The sequence below is a fragment of the Hipposideros armiger genome, unplaced genomic scaffold (assembly GCF_001890085.2).
Source record: "Hipposideros armiger isolate ML-2016 unplaced genomic scaffold, ASM189008v1 scaffold_361, whole genome shotgun sequence".
Taxonomy (NCBI): domain Eukaryota; kingdom Metazoa; phylum Chordata; class Mammalia; order Chiroptera; family Hipposideridae; genus Hipposideros; species Hipposideros armiger.
In genome coordinates, this window is record NW_017731711.1 from 353,762 (window position 1) to 376,932 (window position 23,171).

A 23,171-nucleotide genomic window follows, 5' to 3' on the forward strand; every position below is an offset into this window, starting at 1 on the left:
TAGTACCTAGACATCTAGTGAAACTTCCAGAACACTTAAAAGGTAGGCACTTTTCCTAGATATTTTATTGCTAGTCTATCCTGTGAGCTTTCTCCTTCTGGGAAAATTTAGAAAAAAATCAATGATTCTGGCCTTATCTGGACCAACTGAATTGCTCTGTGGGACTGGGGCCTGACTTTAGGTTTCTTTTAATAGTGCCCCTGGTGGTTCTAATGTGAAGCCAAAATTGACAACTATGGTCATAGATTTGTGAGGCTTATAAATGGTCTCTGCACTAGTCCCACTAGGAACTAGAAATTAACTAGAAATTTGTTAGAAATGTACATTCTTCGGGCCTATATCAGACCTAATGAATCAGAAATTCTGAGGGTAGAACCCATCACTTCGTGTTTTAATAAGCTCTCCAGTGACTTTTATGGACATTAATGTAAGAGAAACACTTAACTAGATAAATCTTAGTTCCCCTCTGGGTCTCAAAACTATGACTAAAATTTGGAAAGGGTGTTTGTTATTTGAAAGTCACTATACTGAGAAGATCTGAAACAATTGGTAAAGGACCTAAACTGGTGTACCAAGTGTCTTGCTAGAGATCATTTAAAGCACTTGTTATCAGATCTCTGAAGAGCGGTTCAGGGGTTATTTAGAATAAAGGAGCAAGTTAATTAAAGATACTGATGCTTTGTTTCCCAGAGAGAGAACTCAAAGAGGTGAATTTAAACTTCAGTTAGACAAATGTTAGACCAGAAAAAACATCCTGATGTAGTACTAAACATTTTGAATGGATATAAGATCATTTTAAAATCAATTTTCAGTGAGAGTAAGTAGAGAAACCCCATTTTGAATTGTTTGGCTATATCCCTGGTTGGGGTCAGAGACAGGAATCTTTGAAGTACCGTCCAGTTCTCAGCATATAATGACTCTAAATACCATCTGATCATTGTTTGTTTGTTTTTTCACTGGTTATTTTGGAAATGCTTTCAAAGTAAAATAGGACTAGTGGGAAGTAAAGATGCCTAACTTGAGTGTTGTTGTTCCAGTCTTAGAGACTTCGGGGTGGATTGTCAAACAAATTCATGTGCATTGAAAAGCTTTTATGATTGTTTAATGAGATTTAAAAGCTAAAGGAATGGGATTAGGACCATAAAAATGCTTTGCCCTTAACATTGTCTCTTTGAAATGATTTAATAATTCGTGTATTTGAAATAGATATCTGATTTGGATTGGGTCCTTATTGTTTGCAAAAATATGCTTTGGAAAAAGTTTCCTAGACACACAAACAGTATTACATTTTGTAATGACAAAGGGCAGTTATGCTCTAGCTCTCTAAACACATCAATGAGAAAAATTAACAAGAGTTAATATATAGAAATGCTTTAGCTTTTTATATGTCATTAAATCCAGGTTCTATGTACGAGGTCGAACAATTAAGTTTGCAAACTCATCTAAGAAAAAGTGCTACATACCTCATTGCTGAATATCACTATAGTCACATTCGAAGTACTCCCCTTGGGAAGCTATGCACCGACACCAGTGCCTAGTCCACCCTTCCAAGCAATTTTGGAACTCTTTTTCTGGAATGGCCATCAGTGCTGTCGTCATATTACCTTTGATGTCATGAATGTCATAAAATGTCTTCCTTTCAATATTTCCTTTATCTTTTGGTAAAGAAAGAAGTCATTGAGGGGCCAGATCTGGTGAGTAGGGAGGGTGATCTCCCTCATAGACAGTGTCATGTGAGCTGGTGCATTGTTGTGATGCAAGAACCATGAATTGCTGGCAAAAAGTTCAGGTCGTAGGTCGTCTAACTTTTTCACCCAGCCTTTTCAGCACTTCCAAATAGTAAACTTGGTTAACTGTTTGTCCAAGTTGGTACAAATTCATAATGAATAATCCCTCTGATATCTAAAAGGTTAGCAACATCATTACAACAAGTTTGCAAACTTAATTGTCAGACCTCGTATTTATATATTTACTCTTAGATAGTTCAGTGGAAAATGTTTAGTAGGAAAAAAATGTTAACTGAGAAAGTAGATTACATAATATGTAACTGGAGACATTGCAGAAAACTGTACATTTGCATCCTTGTTCTTCAAAAGATTATAATAGAGCCCAGTTATAAGGTGAATGATGGGGTAAATTGATATCTTAATCAGTTGGAGCTGCTATGACAAATTACCATAGACTGGGTACTTAACAAACATTTATTTCTCACAGTTCTGGAGGCTGAAAAGTCTAAGATCAAGGCGCGTTATGTCTGTAGAGAGCTCACTTCCTAGTTGATAGAAAGCCATCTTCTTGCTGTGTCCTCACATGGCGGAAGGAGCAGGGAGCTCCCTGAGGTTCCTTTTATTAGGACACTAATCCCATTCACAAGGGCCTCACTCTCATGACCTAATCACCTCCCAAAGGCATCACCTCCTAATACTATCACACTGGGGGTTAGGTTTCAACATACATATTTGGGAAAGACACAAATATTCAGTCCATTGCAGTTGGAGAAGAGAGTTAAATATTCAGCTTTTTCTTTAGTTTTGTAGAGAACTGAGACTGGCATAATTAATTGGATTGAATGAGACAGTGTGGTCTGGTGTGGACAAGGCTTGAGATTTGAGTCTGAGTTCCTAGGTTTTTGTTGTTATTGTTTCTTGATGGTTTTGTCACCTTGGGCATGGTAATACTTCTTTGGGTCCACCTTATTTTCTATGTTTATAAAATGTGCAAAATAATATTTATCACAATGGCTTGTTATAAGTATGAAACAAGTTAATATAAATGAAAGTACTTTGATAGTAGGAAACCAGATGTCAGATTATTATTAATAATAGATTTTTGCTCTCTATTGACAAGCAACTCTCACAAGGAAATCTGCATTAGGTGATTAGAGGAAAAGTTTATTATTCTTAAAGAGGGAAAAGTTCTTTACAAATAATTTTTAGTTAGAATAAATATGGTGAACCTGTAGTAAGTTATGGTTTGCTAATAGCTTAGTTATAGTAGTTTCTCACTGATTATTTTTAAATATTACTATAGTTGGAGGTTTGTGTCTTTCTGCTTTCATAGAAATACTGTTTAAAGTAAAAAATATATTTCCCATTTTTTAAAAAAAAATATTGTATACAAGAGGTATCATCATGAGTGAGTAGCATTCTGGAATTATGCAGTAAATTCCTTTTCTGGCACATTACAGATGCAATGCAGTGGAATAATGTTTCACACATCAAATGCCTTTATCATGCTTGCTGCACATAAATGCAGTTGTATATCGTATGTTGTAAGCCATTTAAAAATGAATTATGAATGAGAAACTCATACTCCAGTCGTGCTAGATTTTCATACTCACTAACCGTGCTCTTTGGCCTGCAAAATGATTGAATAATGGGTAGTAATTGTTAAGCAGGTTTTACACATGGATTGGTAAATACAAAGTAAATTTTAGACATGTTCAACTTTTTGACCTTTGCAAAATGACAAGGTCACAAGATTATTGCTAAAAATGTCTTAAATACAATTTGGGGTCCTTATTCTGGAGCTGGATTTCAAGTACTTAATCAACCAATAAAGGATTGTATCTTCAGGGCAGATATCAAATATATAAACCTTCCCAGAAACTTTCAGAGATTATATAGGCACTAAAAAATTTTACCATCCAATTTAAAACTGTTTATTTTTAAAATGTTCTTGTTTCAAACTGATCAATATACAAGTATATGTAATTTAAACTATTGTATCTGCTTCTTTGAAGAAGAGTCTAGGAATGTCTTTTATTAATCTACAAGGTAAAAAAATGAATATAGATATATTTAATAATATCATAATTTCAGAGAATTTCAGCTATATTTCTGAGCTGTGTCTTAAAAAGTTATTAACTTGTGACTACTTCTAATGAAATCAGTAGGCTAAATTTTAAGTGCACTGAGTGTTCTTATTTGGATAGATGTGAAGTTCCAAATTATGGTGCAGAAATTACATGATTTGACAGGCCATCTGATAAATGCAAGTAAGACCAACTGCATGAGGACTGAATAAGAGAAATTAACATTTGAAGACTGCTTGGGAAAAGCTAAGTGTTCATCTAAGTGTTGTAGATACAGGATTTTTAAATCTGTTACATCTAAATTTATGTAGAAATTTTTCTGTAATGTAAGGGGTTCAGGGAATGATTATGATCTGATATGTGGGTGAGGTCCTATATATATAGCTTTGCCAATATGAAAAGTGAACTGATTTATGAAAATCTATTTGCTGCATCATGATGGAGAAGGTCTCTGAAGACAGTATTTCCAATTTTTGTTTGTTTAAATGACTGTGGCTATTTCAAGATATCTATGCTTTCTCATAGAATGAAGATAAACACAGAGATGGTGTGTCTAAGAAATTTTAAAAGGTGTAGGCCTCCTGATTGAAGCATTATTGACTTATTGGAATCATTTTTTTATTAGCGTAAGTATAAATATTTAAAGTACATTCTTTTGGTCAGTGTTGACGTGTCTTTGATGAATAAATATTCACTGTCAGACACCCTTATCATTGTTAGAGTTTACATTCTTCTGTAATTCCAGTTGCCTATCTTAAATGAATTTAACTCTCAGGACCTTTGAGAGAACAAATAAAGTTCAAATAAACTTTGAGCTAGAAGAGCCTTTAGAGATGATCTGGTTCACACTCTTGATCCATTATAAGGAATTCCTTTGTTCACCTACACGCTGGTTGGGAGAGTGGGCTGAACTATTTTACAGAAGGGCATTCTATGGATGTTCCACCACAAATTGAATCAAAATATGACTTTCTGAAATGTCCACCCACCTGGTTCTGCCTGTGGAGCCCCTTATTCTTTCATCCAAATGGTAGTCACATAAAAATCTAAATTTAAATTCTCAGGCTTCCCTAGTCAGCTTTTATCTCAGCTGAATATCATCAGTTACCTGTGTTTCTCCATAGGAAATGGTTTACAGACTAGTAGTTTCTGATTTTTTTGTTGTTGTTGCTCACTTAGTCTTTAACCTGTAACTGAGCACTGGGTTCCAGGTGTAATCTCACCAGGAAGGCACAGGATGGCACAGAAGGACTATTGCCCTTTTATCTGGGTTCACCGATTAATATAGCCATAGATTATAGTCATAGCAGCAATTAACATTAATATAGCATATAGCTACATTTAGCATAATAGCTATTACACGATTAGCTAAAAGTATACATTCATGTCAACTAAAATCTCTAGGTATTTTTCATATGTTCATCCGGCAGCATTTATGATGGTATCATAAACATCATCCCATATCGTGTTTATGTATAAGTCCAAGAATTTCTATTCGTTTCATATAATCCTCTTGTTTTTGTTTTTTGTCTTGTCTTGACACACAATTATGGTTAACTGCAGTGGGATAAGGCAGAATTGGAGGAGCTAAGAGTTAGAAATAGAGCTGCTAAACTACAGTAAAGGAGGGAAGCCCTGGAAAGTTATATAATCAAGCCACAGGTCCTAAGAGGAAGTTGAATCCATGTAATATAATATGATGTCCAGAGAAGATGCAGGCCGAAAGTGGTGTTCCAGTTAAAGTCAAGGATCATGGGATGATGCCCTAACAAGTAGGAGAACATGAAGGTATAGGGTTCAGGGTCAGATGATCAGGAATATGTTGGGGCTGACCAGCAAAAGAGAAGACACTTATTAACAGGTATCAGAGCCTCTGTAATGGAATTCTAGGGTTCAAGGCAGGATGCCAGTCCCTAGAAAGAGGGCCACTGAAAGCCTTCCTTGGGGGTTCTACCAGTTCTAAGATATCTAACAGAGAAACTCTAACCCAGAAAAGATAATGACTTCAGACTCAAGAAAGTACTAGAGAAGCCCGTGGACATAAGTTAGAGCTAGACCACCAGCGAAAGATGACCATGCCACTGTGACTTTTTGTTCCTTTTTTTTTTTTTACCAGATACGTTATTAGATTCAAATACTTCTTTTTGTCTTACTCTATTCCATCTTATAGATTTCACTAATTAGCAATTTTTAAAACAGTTGGGTTTTTTAATGACTTAATTTCAATGTTTTGTGTATTTCTGAACCATACAGAAAGCATTTATGTAAGGAACACTGTCAGAATACTTTTAAATATTAAGTATGAAAATGCAGAATCCACCTTGTTTTTCTGAAGGCAAAAATAATTTAATAAGAGAGTATTCCCTTAATCATTTATATTTTGATTAGTATTAGTATTTTGCCATGAAAACATTAAACATGAGAGTTTCCATAGTTGAGTATCCTAACTGGGTTTTTCTTCCCTATCCATTTTTAAGCCATCACTGTTTTTTCTCAGCTTTTAAATCCTCTGAGTTAGGAATGAAATTAAGTTACAAAGCAAGAGCTTGGGGGGAAAAGAGATAATGCATTAAAGCACGTTTTGCTTTGAACCTAGGCTTGGCAGATCCCTCTAGGATTACCCTAAGGGATAATTTTATAAAGCAGTGCTTGTTCAAAAGAGGTTCCTTGGAGCGATTGAAATGTAACTCTTAGGCCAAAACTGATGCTGCAGACATAGGGTAGGGTGTAGAAAACAGCTTATTCAGACTTTTTGGAAGGTATAAAATATAGCTGTTAGAAACTTGTAGCATAAGAACAAGTTTTCCCAATGTTGATTGAAGAAAATTTGGCGTCTGGTTTTTAATAGCTTAGCATGGAGTCGAAATCCAGAAGGAAACTATGCGTAGATAGCTGTTTCACATCCTGTCCCAGGTACCCTTACAGATCCAACCTGGTTATCACCAAATGGTCTCTCATTTAAAAGACTCTGCAGTGCACAATTTCAAATTAAACCAGAAGACTTCGATAGCCTGTGATCAGTACTGCCTTTCAGATTTTGCCCCTGAACTAAATCCTACTTAGGTAGGATATGTGTGTGCAGGCATTAGAGGTAAAATGCTTATTTTGGATATCTAACGTCAGTGGCTTTTCTTTTATGTTTTCTCTTCTAGTTTCTGTACTCCTACAAGGGAAAGTCATGATTACACTAACAGAGTTAAAATGTTTAGCAGACGCCCAGTCATCTTATCATATCCTAAAACCCTGGTGGGACGTCTTCTGGTATTACATCACCCTGGTCATGCTGCTGGTGGCTGTGCTGGCTGGTACTCTCCAGCTGACGCAGAGCAGGGTTCTGTGCTGTCTTCCATGTAAGGTGGAATTCGACAATCACTGCGCTGTGCCTTGGGACATCCTGAAAGCCAGCATGAATACATCTGATCCTGGGACACCACTTCCGCTCCCCCTCAGAATCCAGAATGACCTCCACAGACAGCAGTACTCTTACATTGACGCCGTCTGTTATGAGAAACAGCTCCACTGGTTCGCCAAGTTTTTCCCCTACCTGGTGCTCCTGCACACGCTCATCTTTGCAGCCTGTAGCAACTTTTGGCTTCACTACCCCAGTACCAGTTCCAGGCTTGAGCATTTTGTGGCCATCCTTCACAAGTGCTTCGATTCTCCATGGACTACGCGCGCCCTGTCTGAAACAGTGGCCGAGCAGTCAGTGAAGCCCCTGACACTCTCCAAGTCCAAGGTTTTGATTTCATCCTCAGGGTGTTCAGCTGATGTTGATGCCAGTAAGCAGGCATTGCCCTACCCGCAGCCTGGCCTGGAGTCAGCTGGCATAGAGAGCCCAACTTCCAGCGTCCTGGACAAGAAGGAGGGCGAACAGGCCAAAGCCATCTTTGAAAAAGTGAAAAGATTCCGCATGCACGTGGAGAAGAAGGACATCATTTATAGAGTGTATCTGAAGCAGATAATAGTCAAAGTCATTTTGTTTGTCCTCATCATAACTTATGTTCCATATTTTTTAACCTACATCACTCTTGAAATTGACTGTTCAATTGATGTGCAGGCTTTTACAGGATATAAGCGCTACCAGTGTGTCTATTCCTTGGCAGAAATATTTAAGGTCCTGGCTTCATTTTATGTCATTTTGGTCATACTTTATGGTCTCACCTCCTCCTACAGCCTGTGGTGGATGGTCAGGAGTTCCCTGAAGCAATATTCCTTTGAGGCGCTGAGAGAAAAAAGCAACTACAGCGACATACCTGATGTCAAGAATGACTTTGCCTTCATCCTCCATCTGGCCGATCAGTATGATCCTCTTTATTCCAAACGCTTCTCCATATTCCTGTCGGAGGTCAGTGAGAACAAGCTGAAACAGATCAACCTCAATAATGAATGGACAGTCGAGAAACTGAAAAGCAAGCTTGTAAAAAACTCCCAGGACAAGATAGAACTGCATCTTTTTATGCTCAATGGTCTTCCAGACAATGTCTTTGAGCTAACGGAGATCGAAGTGCTGAGCCTGGAGTTGATCCCTGAGGTCAAGTTGCCCTCCACAGTCTCACAGCTGGTCAACCTCAAGGAGCTTCACGTGTACCACTCGTCTCTGGTGGTCGACCATCCTGCGCTGGCCTTCCTAGAGGAGAATTTAAAAATCCTCCGCCTGAAATTTACTGAAATGGGGAAAATTCCACGCTGGGTATTTCACCTGAAGAGTCTCAAGGAACTTTACCTGTCCGGTTGTGTTCTGCCTGAGCAATTGAGCACCATGCAGCCGGAGGGCTTTCAGGACTTAAAGAACCTGAGGACCCTCTACTTGAAGAGCAGCCTGTCCCGGATCCCACAGGTCGTTACAGACCTTCTGCCTTCCCTGCAGAAGCTGTCCCTCAATAATGAGGGGAGCAAGCTGGTTGTGTTGAACAACCTGAAAAAGATGATCAATCTGAAAAGCCTAGAGCTGATCAGCTGCGACCTGGAACGCATTCCACACTCCATTTTCAGCCTGAACAATTTGCATGAGTTAGACCTCAAGGAAAATAACCTTAAAACAGTGGAAGAGATCATCAGCTTTCAGCATCTCCAGAACCTTTCCTGCTTAAAGTTGTGGCACAATAACATTGCTTATATTCCTGCCCAAATTGGGGCATTATCTAATCTAGAGCAGCTCTCTTTGGACCATAATAATATTGAGAATCTGCCCCTGCAGCTCTTTCTATGCACCAAACTACAGTACTTGGATCTAAGCTATAACCACCTGACCTTCATTCCAGAAGAAATCCAGTATCTGAGTAATCTGCAGTACTTTGCTGTGACGAACAACAATGTAAGTAAATCCATTCTTCCCTTGATTTAGCCAGTCTTTTGAGCACCTGCTGTTACAGTGTGTAATGTAGATAAAGAAAATACATGGACATTAAGTCATACTAAACATCCCCTGAGCCTGGCCTACCACTTACTAGCCATGTGGTCATGGACAAATTACCAAGACACTGAGAACATCCATTTTTTAATCTAACACGTTGTCATGGAGATTTTATGAAAAGAAAAAAAAAGCAATGGGCACATTTCCTGGCTCTTAGTAGTTGTTCAACATATGTTCTCTTCTCTTTTCCCATATTTTACATAAACATCACAGTTGAGGTATTTTAAACTAATTAGTTATGACAGAACTTTTCATTTTGGAAAGGTCTTAACTACTTAGAAAGTTTCATAACACTCTTCAGCTTTCCAAATCTGTCATAGAACTTTTTGTTAAAAATAACGGGATTTTGAGTAATTCATAAATCTTTTTTTGTGATGCAGTAAAAAAGATTTGAAATCTACATGCATGTCTAGAAAGGCAATTGAAAATGAAAGGCCTCATTCTATAATGCAACACTAAGGGCTTCTTAGGAGCTTTTTCCAGCATCTATGCTTTAAAAATGAACCATAATTTGCAACAGTAAAGCCAAGTTAAGGAAAACTTAACTTCTCTGAAACAAGAGAAAACAAAATAAATGAGTAGTTTCCTAGGTTAAAATGTGAAGGAGGAGGAAAAAGAAAAAAATCATGCTAACCGAAAGGGTGAGAGAGTGATGATAATGTCCATATGGGAAGAAGACAAAAACCTGTCAGGAATCAGGTCTGCTGAAAGAGGAAAGGGATCTTTCTCAAGTTGAAATGGGAACTATTTTCTTCTACCCCACCCAAAAAAATGCGTTGTCTCTTAGATTTTTTTTGTAATTCGTATTTCATGCTAAATATAGCTATGAGCTTGGTATTGGCTAATAAACATATTAATCTACCAGATACTGTTTTGGGAAACCATGGATTGTTGGAGAAATACCAGAAAGTTGAGTAATGAGAGCAAAATTCATGCTGATATTGAGAACTCTTAAGACTTTACTCATATGTGAAAGGATAGAGCCCATTATAAGATAAATGAGAAATCTTCAGGTCTTAAAAGATTATGAGGTTTTAAATCTCTTTTAGGATTGATTGATCTAGATTAGCAGTGCACATCAGAATTACCTGAAGGGCTTGTTAAAACAGATGAGTCGACCCCACTCCCAGGGTTTCTTATTCAGTAGGTCTGGATCCAAGAATTTGCAGTTTTCAAAAGACCCAGATTAAGCTGATGCTGCCGGTCTGGTGACCATACTTTGAAAACTACAGGTCTAGAAATTTATCATTAGTGTTGTTTAATTATGCAGTTGATTAATGTTAATATTTTGGTTACATTTTTCCATTGTTAAATTGATAATAAAAAGTGTAAATTATTTTAAGAGGTATTTGTTCCACCAAGTTGTCATACAGTTAAATCACGACATGAATTTTTGAAATTTGCAGCTGATGAAATTGTTAGCTGGCCATGAATTATTTAATATATAAGTAGGTTACTATTTTTTAAAGTTTAATGAGAACTTAAGACCATTGGCACTTTTTGATACCAAATTTATTGACTTCTGTATCTGAAAGAAAGACTAGAAGTGAGTATCAGACACGTTCTATTTTGAATAAATGAGGATGCTTGGTAGCATGTGAAAAGTCTTATGCTGAAGGTAGTTTATGGCCAAAGTAAAATGATATCTTTGAGTAGGTTGTCTCAGAAGTACAATAAGCAGTTGCTGAGCGTCCTCAGAGCCATAATGATGACCATGACAACTACTCAGGACACTCTACTTAGAACTGTGAAGAGACTTATTTAATAAGGATGTGGAGGAACTGGAACTCACTTAGAAGATGGCGACCAGAGAGGTGAAAAGTACCTTTCTGATGGAACAGGTTAGCTTAATGGTGGAAAGTATTGGGACTGGAAGGAAGAGAGACTAGTCCACAAATTGGTCTTCAAATATTTGAAAACTTAAATAGAAAAGAAGGCTTTTGGGGAGTACCCATAAGTGTTAGAACTAGGACAAGCAGAAGATTTCTCATTTTTCCCAAAAAGCCGTCCAAAGATTGAATGAACATTTGAGGAGGGAGAAGTGATTTTTTATTAATAAAACGGTCCCGATATAGATTGTCATCCACTTGTAGGAATGTTGTTAAAGGGAATCAGGGATTCAGGTTTCATATAGGGATTTAAATAATTGCAAGTTTCCTTCTAACCTTGAGATGCTCATGATTCTCTTAGGTAGACCAAAATATTTATAAAAATTAGAAAACAAAACATCAAATTCAATGCATACATTTTTAGATGTGCACACTCAAAAATGTGAGTTGATGCATCCATTTGGAATGAGATTTCAGATTCCTGAAAGATTCCTGTTTTAAAGACTTTTCTAAAGACTTGAGCAATATATCAGATTCATGGATGGAAGCAACAGATACTAACTGGGGTTAAGCAGAAAAGGCATTTATTTATTTATTTATTTTTAGCTGAGCCGTGCTGCCACCTGTTGGCAGCTCAGCAGCAACTCAGCTCAGGCCGTGAATCGAACTGGCAACCCTGTTGCTCAGAGCTCGCACTCTTGAGCGAGCTCTTAACCAACTGAGCCACTCAGCCGGCCTCAGAAAAGGCATTTATTGAAAGGACGTTGTGTAGTTCATATCATTACTGAAAAGGCTGCAGAATCAAGCTTGGAAAACAATCAAGCACAAAGTTAGTCAGACAGCAAAAAGGACTGCAGCCGAAATCACAGCACAAAAGCAAAATGGTATGGATACCCTGCCTCTGACCATACCAGCACTGGGGACCATGGTTGCCCCTGAAATCTTGATGCTGCTGAAGCCCTTTCCCTCCCACAAAATAGGTTATTCATGGTTTCTGCTTCTTTGTGACACTAGCCCCAACTCATAGTCCCAGTTTGCTTACATGATTGGCAGAGCTTATGAATGCCCACGCTTGAGCACACAAGAATCTGGTGTTGTCGGTTCATCTAGTAGGAAGTGGGCTCTGCTTCTCACCAGAGTCCCACCAAGATCAGGCAGAGAATTCTCTAGATATCGAAGATGTCGAGCAGTCCCCTGAATGACAGATATTCACTGCGAGGGCACTCCAGAGTTTCTTCCACAGGATAGTAATAGATGCTGTCACACACAAAAAAATTAAAGTAAACATTTCTTTTTATCATATTTTTGCAGCAGGATTCCTCAGAGCCTTAATGTATGAGTATACATTGTGCTTCTCCAAGAGGGAAATATGATATGCAACATTTGCCAAACATATTTGAGCAAGGTACTCTTTTTCGTAGTTACTCTTGAGAGGCGTGTTCGTGGAACACACCCTGAGAACACTGGATGTGGGAAATGTAAAACGATAGAGGTCATGCCCAGAGGATTGCAACAGGAGTGCCCCAATGAAACAAGGAACAAAAGCATTTAGCAAGGTGTTCGGAGTGGAAAGTACCTTCACGTCTGCCAGTCAAGTTCATGTTTGATTCATTGGGTAGTGGCTGGGGTGAGACATGAGCTTGAAAGTGCTAGTTAGCTTGAACTGGTACCTTCAATGGAGGTTCTGATTGTAGCATATGGAAGAGTTGGGAAAGGACAATCAAGAAACAAACTCCATGAAAAGGTTTAATCAGTTGTGATTTAGAAGTAGGAATACAGATTTAAAACAAGTGAAAAAGACTCATATCTAAAAGGAACACGATGGGCCAGAGGTTGACAGACTACTACCTGAGGCTAAATCTGCCTACAGCCTGAGCTAAGGATGTTTTTAAAATTTTTATACAGCCCTGAGCTAAGAATGCTTTCTGAATTTTTAAATGGTTGGAGAAAAAAATCAAAAGAATGATAATATTTTGTCACACAAAAATTATATGAAATTCAAATTGCATTGTCCATAAATAAATTCCATTGTTCTCAATAGTGGGCCTGTAGTACAAAACAAAACAAAAAAATGGTATTCAATTATTATTATATTTTGAATTTCAACACTTTAAAAAATGTATGAAATTCTTTTCTCACATTCTATAAGCGCCTATTAAATTTTCAGTTTTGCCTCTTAGGCCCACAAAGCCTAAAACATTTACTATCTATTCCTTTAGAGAAAAACGTTGCCAGCCTCGCACTAGTCCATGGCCCTCATTTTACTGATACTGAAACAGGCTCAGAGTGATTTGCCTGAGGTCTGAGGCTTCCTACTGATGGATCTGGGATGGAACCCAGTGTTCCAACCCCTCCTCTAGCGCTCCTTCTACTGCATCTTTTATGCCTCAATGCAAATGATACTACACTGGAAGCAGTGGTGTGGGTGGGTGGGTGTGGAAGATGGGAAAGGAGGAGGCAGCATCTATCTCTATCCCAGTGCCAAAGCGTAATTGGATTCTGATGTATTGAATGTGACGGAGCATAAGGAAAGGGAGAGGATTTAATACCTTCGCTCAAATCTTGAAGCCACTCCAATATATACCTAGGTCTTCTGACTTCTACATTTCTGCACTTAAAGTATTGCGTTTATTAACTCAAAGACTTCTAGCCAGAAGGTGAATAATGTGGAAATGCCTCGCAAAGTTCAGTGATGTTGCAGGGCTTGTGGTTGTTTTTGACATCACTACTTAAAAACAGAAACGTTCAGCTTTGTTTCTTGAAATGATTGGATTTTATGGATTTGGTTAGCATGTCCTGAGATAGCATGTGTCAATGGCCAGAAAAAAAGAAAGGAAAAAAAGAAAAGGAAATCTGACATTAAGAAGGATTCTGAAGTAAGATCCAGCTTCTGGGGAACAGTGGAATATCTCATTATCAATGTCAGCTGTAGATACGGGAAGAAAACCATCCTTCCATGGATGTTCTGGGGGCACCAGTACATTTTGCTGAAGATATTTGGTTGCCAGAGAGTTCTAGAATATAGAGTAATATTGTAGCCATTAGTTTTCCTTTTTTAAAAGATTTTATTGGAAGAATTGGGGGAGGGAACAGCGTTGGGGAATCGGGGAAGGGGAACAGACAAGCTGCTGTCCTTTTGTTCTTCAGTCTAGTTGTGGAGGACGTTGCTTCACTGGCCCAAGTTGGTATTATCATTGCGCTCTTCCCGGGTGAGGGAGTCTCTTGCCAGCCATTGGATGGCCGCTCACAGCAGCTCACGCAGGCTGCCAGCTGTAGGCCGCTCACGCTTGCTGCCGGCCACTCACGGTAGCTTATGGCAGCCTACGCCATCGCTGGCGACTCACGGCAGCCCAGCTCCAGGTCGAACTGTTGTTCACCATCTTAGCTATAGAGGGCACAGCGTCACTGGCCCTAATGTGGGATTTGAACCGGGGTCCTGCTGTGCAGAGCTGGTGTCCCAAGCCAACTCTTAACCAATGAGCCACTCAGCCAGCCCCTGGTTTTTCTTTTTCTTTTGTTATTTTACAGTGTATTTTATGAATTTTATCATCTCCCTCATAATCTGTAAATATTTCTTTTGATTTTTGGAAAGAAATATTTCTTTTGATTTTTGGAAAGAAATCCACTAGGGTAATTTTTTCCTTCTGGCTCATGTGTTATATAGTCTAAGAAAGAGCATGCTAAATGAATTCAGTATAAATAAATGCTCTACAAATAGTTTTTATAAAATGTATTGGCCCAGGCAAAATGCATGTAGTGTTCTTATAAGATTTGGGGCAAACTATTTTTTTAAGCTGTTAGTAGATTTTTCAGGATAGGATTTCTGAATTGAAAGCAAGTCTTGAGTCTCTATCACAGCTCCCCAGCTGCCTTTAGCAAAATCGAATTTGAGTGGGTGAGTTCAGGTCCTATGCCTTAGGTGCTGACGCTGAGAGAAAGCCCCTGAGATGGACACTGGGCACTGAGCGGTACTGCTACCCGCAGCCCTTGACTCACTTTCATGACAGCAGCCAGACCTGCTGACAGCTGGGCCCCAGAGGCTCACTCCCGTTGCTTTGTGAAAGCCCTTGCCTGTCCCGGGGGCTGAGAAGTAGCAAAAAGTACAAATTCAGAGATTTGAAAGAAGACTCTGAGAACATGGCAGTGCTGATAGACAAGAGGAGAGGGCCCTGGCCTCAGGGTGTTCACCCACTAGGTAATCAGCCCAGTTAAGCAAGGTATTTGCTGGGATCTGGAAGCTGCCTGAAGAAGAGAGGTGTGGGATACCCTGATGCAGCTGTGCTTAGGGCTCTTCATAGCACCCATAACAGAGTAATTATTTGTGTAATCGTTTAATATTTCTCTCTCCTATTAGACCAGTGCTCCTCAAATAGGGGCAGTTTTGCTCCCCAGGAGACATTTGCCTGGAGACATTTTTGGTTGTCACAGGTGGGGAGGCCATGGATGCTGCTAAACATCCTGCAATGCACAGGGCAGCCCCGCAAGAATTGTCCTGTCCACATGTCGACACTGCCAAGGTTGCAAAACCCTGCATTAGACTGAGGTTATTAAAGACCCATCTGGCTTGCCCAGCACTTTCTCCCCAACACCCAGCTGGGAGCCTGGCACAAAAGGAGGCTCACAGCACGTGTTTACAAATACAGAGGAGCCACACTCTCTCCCTTTTTAACCAGTTTGCCTAAGTTATTACTTAGGCACCAACAGGCACTCTCAACACTGAGCACATTGCATAGGACTGATAGTTCCCTCTACTTACTGTATTTGCCGGCGTATAAGACGACTCGGCGTATAAGACGACCCCCTAACATTTCCACTCAAAATACAGAGTTTGTTATATGGTCGGCTGTGTGCGATTTTGCAAGTGTGGTAAAATCGCATAACAGCAAAATCGCATAACAGCCGAGCATACACCCAGCAGCGCTGCTGATGCCTGAACGGTATGTGGAATGAAGTGGGCGGGCATCGGGAGGCCACTATGGCACGGGGCAAGCACTATGGGCAGTCTATCTGAAGTGTACCTGGCGTATAAGACGACCCCCCCACTTGGAGGCATATTTTTCAGGGCCAAAAAATCGTCTTATACGCCGGCAAATACGGTATATGTCGCTGACCCTAATTTTGAGCTGCAGAGGTCTGACCAGAAAGGGTCGCTTTAGAAAGGCCTGATATTTCTTCTGTCTCTCATCTCTCTGCCATATTTCTATATTGAAATCTACATGTGTATGGTTTTGCATCTGCCTTCTTGAGAAGGGAAGGAAATAAAAGGGTAGATATTTTTCCTTTGCTTATACTTAGTACTTTGGTGTACAGTGATGAGCTATATTAAATGCCAGTCTTAGCAATGTTAATGATTACATTTATTTTCAAGGCTATCCAGTACTGAGTGTATGTGTGGGTGATGGAGGAGAGGGGAGTTTCCAACATAATAAGCATTTGTGAATGCAATATGACCATTCTTTAGATTGTATAGAGAATGCTTATCCTTTTGAGGAGATCAGTCTGGATGGCTCTGGGCGTTCCAACAGAGAGCTAGCTCGCTCAGTGGGGCTGCCTTCGCGTCAGAGGTGCAGGCTGGCTCCCCAGGAGCGCCCCTTTCATCCCTGTTTCTAACAAAGCGACTCCCTAACCAAGGAGCCTACATTGTTTCACAGCTGCCAAGATGCCCTGTCCCGCCTGCATACATACGTGCAGTGTTATCGGGTGGGGTGTGTGCAGTCTGCTCTCCTGGCTCAAACTCTCCTCTCAGGGGCACGGTGAGAGTAGAGGGCCTTGGGCATGCCCATCTCTCTTCTGGATGTCTTTCCCCAATAAACGCTATTTCATGTAAACACTGTGGCTCCCTCAGAAATTCACATGCAACCTACCCACCAGTGAAGGGGGCAGTTCAGTTGAGCGGCTCTAGGAATTGACCTCATTGCAGGCTATTTATCATATTTAAAATTATTTCTCTGTGTTACATGATTTAATCGAACCCACCAGAAAGCAGGAAGAGGGGTAACTACTCACAAGTGTGTATGTAGAGGGCAATGAAATGCACATGTCCGTGTTCTCATCTCTTCTTGTCTGCTTCTGCCAACTTTTTGTTTGTTTGTTTTTAACAGAATAAAGTTTTCAGTCTGTATTGTGAAACCCTAAAAAAGAAATAGCTTCATGTCTGTTCTCAGGATATTTTTGAGGATGTTGCTCATTACATTAGACAGCAAACTCTTTATGAGGACTCTTGAGAGCAATTGATTTCTGATCTGGGACTCTAGAAGAATAATGATTCTCCTGAGTTACTGGTTTGTTTGTTTTTTGTCTTAGGGAGAATGAGTATGTAACTGATTAGGCTTTCTTTGAGAATTGCTTGTGAGAACGTTTAGAGCCAAATTTGTTCCCACCCATGTATAACAAGGGTTTCTTAGTTTATGAAAGCCTTGATCCTGACTCCATGTCAGAATGTCCTTATTTTTCCTTTACCTTTTCCAGGTATATCAAATTTATCATCATTGTTGTGTGTATCCCTGTAAACGTGCAATATGTTTTTGGGGAAAACTTAGGAGTATACATAAGTAAACGTATTATCATAGGCCATCAAAAACCAGTTTTACTGGCTGCTTTTTTCCCCCTTTCCAGATTGAGATGCTACCAGATGGGCTGTTTCAGTGCAAAAAGCTGCAGTGTTTACTTTTGGGAAAAAATAGCCTGATGAGTTTGTCCCCTCACGTGGGTGAGCTGTCGAACCTGACGCATCTGGAGCTCATTGGTAATTACCTGGAAACACTTCCTCCTGAACTGGAAGGCTGTCAGTCCCTCAAACGGAGCTGTCTGATCGTAGAGGAGAATCTGCTCAATACTCTTCCTCTCCCTGTAACAGAGCGTTTGCAGACTTGCTTAGATAAATGTTAACCTAAAGAGAAAATTGTTTTTAAAAATATGCCCCAGGGCTTTAAATGAGAACTAAAATTTCCTCAGTTATAAAAATTTTAAAAAATGGGTAATGATGACTAACTCTAACCAAATGTCTTGTTAAAGCAACTGTGTCTAGCCCTAAATTAAACAGGTAAAAAGTGTTAACACTGAACTGAAGTTTTGTGAATAATTGATCTTTTACTTATTGAGATGTAAGAAGTACACTTCGAGGGTGGAGTGGGGGACATGAAATTATTGAATCTCTACCTTGCAGCTTATACCCTGAAGATCAGCTATTCTTTCTTCCCCTTCCCCAGTCCCCATTACTTATTTGCACACTGTTTCAACTGACTTCCTGTTTGATTTTTCACCTAGACCATAAACTCATCCATATAAACTTCTTTGATGTAGCCTGAGCACTGTCTTTGATTTATGTTCTTAAATATGTTAAGGCAGGGCGCCTTGTGCTTGGCAGAATTCCTTCTTGGCGTTATACTCCCTGTCCCAGTTTGCTTGAGTCTTCCTTCATCTGGTTTTCTCTTAACGATGATGAACCCTGAAAAAGTGCCTGCTTTTGACCTTGCATAGAACAGGAGCTGGGTACGGAGGACTTGTCACCCTAGGGGCATCCTGAAAATTCATGTATTCTCTAAAATGTCTTCTTGTGTATCATCAAAGCCTTTTTTTATTTGCTAACTTTTTATAGTAAATACAAAACAAATATTTTTATTGTGTGATCTTGAATTCAAAATCTGTGGGAATAATTTTTGTAAGGTACGGAAAACACATGCATCTCTTTAGGAATTTACTATTCATATACTCGGTTTGGGCTGCTTATGATTCTCATTTGTGTGCATTCTCCAGTATGTTTGTGCACTCTGCAACTAATTACTTTTGGATAACAAAAGCCTTGTGTGTCGTGCCCTAAAATATTTGGGGGGTTTCCTTATACGAGGATGGCCAGATCATCTACCTCTCTCTTCCCTTGTTGCTGTGCTTATTGTACGGGTACAATTCTTAATGACTTCAAAAACTGTGATAGAGGGGAGAGGTACAGATTCGGATCTTCAAAATTGGTTTTAAAACACTTTGCAGAAATTAAATAAGTGTTAAAGCAAAATACTTTCCTTCTCCATCTGCATGATCTCTAGCTACGACTAATGTAACACACTCAGCCTCTATTCAGTGGTTAAGGTGACTTTTCAAAGCTCACAGAGAAATAAATCCATTTCACTGGAATTCATCTCATGACTTTGTCTAACTCTTCTGGTATGCATTTGGCTTTTTTTTTTCTTTTTTTTAATGAAGAGCTTTTGTGTTTGGCCTTTCATTATCATGGATATTGTCAAATGAATAAAAGCAGCTGACTCATTTTTGGGAAATGTACTTTTTTTTAATGTGTTTTTCTCTAATGGGTCTAAGGCATTACGATGCCTTCTCATTTTGGATGTAACTATGAAATAATGTAGTGACCGCACCTAGACAAAACTGGAAAACACAGTGGGAAAAGAGTACTGTAAACATGGAAGTGCAAAGTGTGGTGTTTTTTCTTGCTTTTCCCATTCCAAAAAGATGAAAGTGAGTCTTTAAATTATAACAAAATATAGCTTCCCTCACCTGCCACACATCCCTGAACTGGAGCTCAGAGAAAAGAACTGTTTGCGTGAAATGAAATTTGAATAATATCAGCTACAAAAAATATACAACGCCAAAAGCTGCCTAAACCATATTGTTTCTTGTGAATGAGAAGAAATGGTGTAAAAATGTAACTCTTACCAAAACCTAAACCTTATTGTTTATTCTGAATGAGAGGGAATGGTGTGAAAATGTAATTCTTACCAAAACTTGCCTTGAACCAGAACATTCAAGTTCTCAGGGACCCAGGCATAACTGATGAAACTTTCTTCTAGGACTTCAGAAAACAGATTCTGACTATATCTAGGGTTTTTTATTTTCATTTTTTTTAAATGTGAGTTGATGGTCGTTTTAATGTTTCACAATAGAATTGTCATGCATGTTGACTCCAGCATTGGACAGGTTTATCTTCAGTGAACATGATACATGGAGAGGTATTTAAATGTTTTGGGTCATAAAATGAGCCATAATTTGTATGCAAAATTCCACGCTCTTCTATAAAGAAGAGTTTTCAAAACAAATTTTACATTGCTACCATTCCCCTGACTAGAATGAAACTAGAGTTCTTCATAGCTAAGTGACTGGTTTTGTTCACCTGCCAAAGTCATTGGCTAAGTCTTCCTTATCACCTCTCTGCATTCTGGAAGCGAGTTACGGTCAGGATCAATAATGAATATTGTAAGCAGCTTTCTAGACACGAGGGTATAGTTACTGGTGCAAACTCTGTTCTTGATGCCATAGTTCTTAGATTTCTTTTTTACTTCAGTCTTACACACCAGTGTTTAGGTAGCTCTTGAAATGACATAGCATTGATGCAAGGAACTCTGAGACCACCACTTACATAGGAAAATGTGATGTTTGACGCCACCTTTACTGCATAGTTAGAGCACATCTTCATTTTGCAAGTGTTCCTATTCATTTAAGAGGATTTTAAATGAAAAATGAAATGTGTTCACTTATAGTTATGAGACTTTAGTTCGCATTTGATTTCCAAGAATGTGTAGTACATTTTCCAAAATATAAATGTGGATGTTATTTATTCAGAACCAAGTTGATGGCTTATGCTAGCAGTGGCATTGGTTCATTTTATTTACATGTGTGTGCACACACACACACAGATACACACACACACACACACACACACAGATGACTTTGCACACACATTGAGACACACACACCCCTGTGTATGCAAAATATAACTTATTAGTTTGGGATATGTTTAGTACTTTTTTCCAAAGTTTTGTAAGAGGTTGTAGGTTAATGCTTTTTTATTCATTCTTTTTTATTCATTACTTGTAATCATGGAGTGTTCTGTTCTCTTAGTTATAATATTTAAAAGAAAACAATGCTTAACCTTAGTCTGCGAACCTAAGCAGTTTTGAGCCTTTCTGGTAAGGTGCGGTGTTCTTTCCCTAACCTACATCAGGGTACCTCTATGTGGCACATAGATACTGTTTTCATTCTTCATCCTCAGTCTTAATTTCCCCCCCCCCAGATGTCACCATATTTCACTGTCACTTAACAAATGTTTGCGTTAAACAGGGTAAATCAAGATCCTAAGATCTCAGCACTGTGGCATAGCTCCAATTTGTGTGCTGTGGTGAGCAGTTATTTGCATAACATTATTGTTGGATAGTGAAAATATTTATTTCTGTTTTTCATGTGTTTCATGATTCAAATTTTGTATGTTTAATTAAAATACTGCATAATATTGATGGGTTCAGAAACCATTAAAATAATCAAACAACAATTCTGTGGATTTATAGCTTTATTTCCCTGTATTTTCAATAAAATGCTCTTTCCATCTTTATGTTCTCTTATCATCACGCTATTCACATAAGGTATTTTGTTTTCCCCCTCCAGTCACCCGCCCCTTAAATTTGATCAGCACTTGTACAGCAACAATATATTTGGGCTACAGAACTCGCAGTGATACCTGAGCATATATTTATTTGGGGGGAAGCCAGAGCCTCTAATTATTTAATTGAGCAGTTCTACTTTACCCATCCCTGCAGTATTTACAGCTGATCTCATGCTCTCTCATCCCTCCCAAAGCGTAAGAATTTAGCAGTTCATTTTATTTTCAGAAACTGTTTTTGCATCAAAATCTGTGCGGTATTTTTTTCAGGAAACAAGAGGAAAGCTAGTGAGAGGGGAGGGTTTATTTTGTATCCTGGTTTGAATTATGAAGACATTATATACATGAAATGGTATAAACTAATAACTATTACAAAATGCCCAAAATATAATATTTCTCATCTTCAGCCAGATATGAAAGCTGAAACAGTGAAAAACTGTAGTCCTATTTAATTGCTTTCTTCTGGTTTCTGGTCCGTCACTTCTACATCCACTGGGAATTTATCTACTAAGTACCATTGGTAATAGACTATATTCTCTTCAACCTTCTTTTTTTTACATGAACATTTCATCTACACTAAAGCATTAACATAGAAAATATGAGCCAAAGTACTGAATAGAAATGGCTTCTAGTTGAATTTAATTCGTATTTAAGTTTTGCTTTTTACTTGTATAATACACTACTGCTGAGAAAAACAATTATGAATGCCTCCTGCATGTTATATATTCTCTCTAACAGAGATGGTGCAATTTAAAAAATACAAAGGGGCATAGAATTAGAATGGATGTGTTTGTGCGTATATGTATTGTGTATAAATCTAAATGTGTTTAAATATTTTTAAAACTCTTCAAATGTTTCACTTTCAGTGAAACAATGGGCCGATCTTAAGTAGAGACATTTTCTTAGGTTAGCATTGGTTATTTTATCTTTGTCACATATTTTGAAACATACATAACTGGTTTTTGCTTCTGGTAATAAACTATTAGAAAATGTAAGATTTTGTCGTGAGTTGAATGTTTTGGGCCCTCAGGTTTACTATGTAAATCTGCATTTTGGTGGTAAGTCCCTTTGCCTGAGATTCATTAGTTTTTGGTAAACTTTACTGTTTTTAAAATACGTTTTGTGTAAAATAAAGATTGAATTTTTATAATAAATGGCAAATAAAAACGGATTAAATGTTGGAAGAAGCTGGCTGTGCTAATTTCTACCTGTATGCAATTATCAGTGCCCAGGTTCCAAACATGATTCCCTTCCTCTTCTCACACTTCCCTGTGCGGTTGCACGGTTACATTATTCTCCAAATTACAGATTTCAGGTTACCCATGAATCTCATAACAGTAGTATGAGTTTTCAGAAGTATGCTACAATGGTCACAAAAGAGCAAGCCCCTGAAAAAGAGCTGGATTGATCCTAGAATACACTGAGGGGGGAGAAGGGTAGTGGAGATTTGTCAAATAGGTCCATCTTTCCAACAGTGTTCATCCTTGAGGACTGATGTTCACAAACCAAGCCATCTCGCGCTCTCTCTCCTTGGCTCCTTTTTCCCCATTTACTGTTAGCACCAACAAAGAATAGTGGACCAGATAAATAAAAAGTAATAAACTGCAAGACAGGAAATTTTCAGAAGGTTTAGTAAAGGGAGAAACAATGGAATTATTGGGTAAAATAGTCACGTGATCGGTTTATCTTTTGGATAGAAGATCTCTCTCTCTCTCTCTCTCTCTCTCTCTC

General features: G+C 38.7%; 1 protein-coding gene across 4 annotated transcripts in view; it reads left to right on the forward strand.

Moving 5' to 3' along the window:
* Positions 1 to 22,993, forward strand: part of LRRC8B (leucine rich repeat containing 8 VRAC subunit B) — a 72,204-nt gene extending 49,211 nt beyond the window's left edge. For all 4 annotated transcript variants that reach the window (XM_019661781.1, XM_019661779.1, XM_019661780.1 and 1 more), the window contains 3 exons: positions 4,340 to 4,440; positions 6,967 to 9,128; positions 17,672 to 22,993. In XM_019661781.1, the coding sequence (XP_019517326.1) occupies positions 6,993 to 9,128; positions 17,672 to 17,944 (2,409 nt within the window). In that variant the 5' untranslated portion in view covers positions 4,340 to 4,440; positions 6,967 to 6,992 and the 3' untranslated portion in view covers positions 17,945 to 22,993. The remainder of the gene's footprint in view (positions 1 to 4,339; positions 4,441 to 6,966; positions 9,129 to 17,671) is intronic.
* Positions 22,994 to 23,171: the final 178 nt, after the last annotated feature.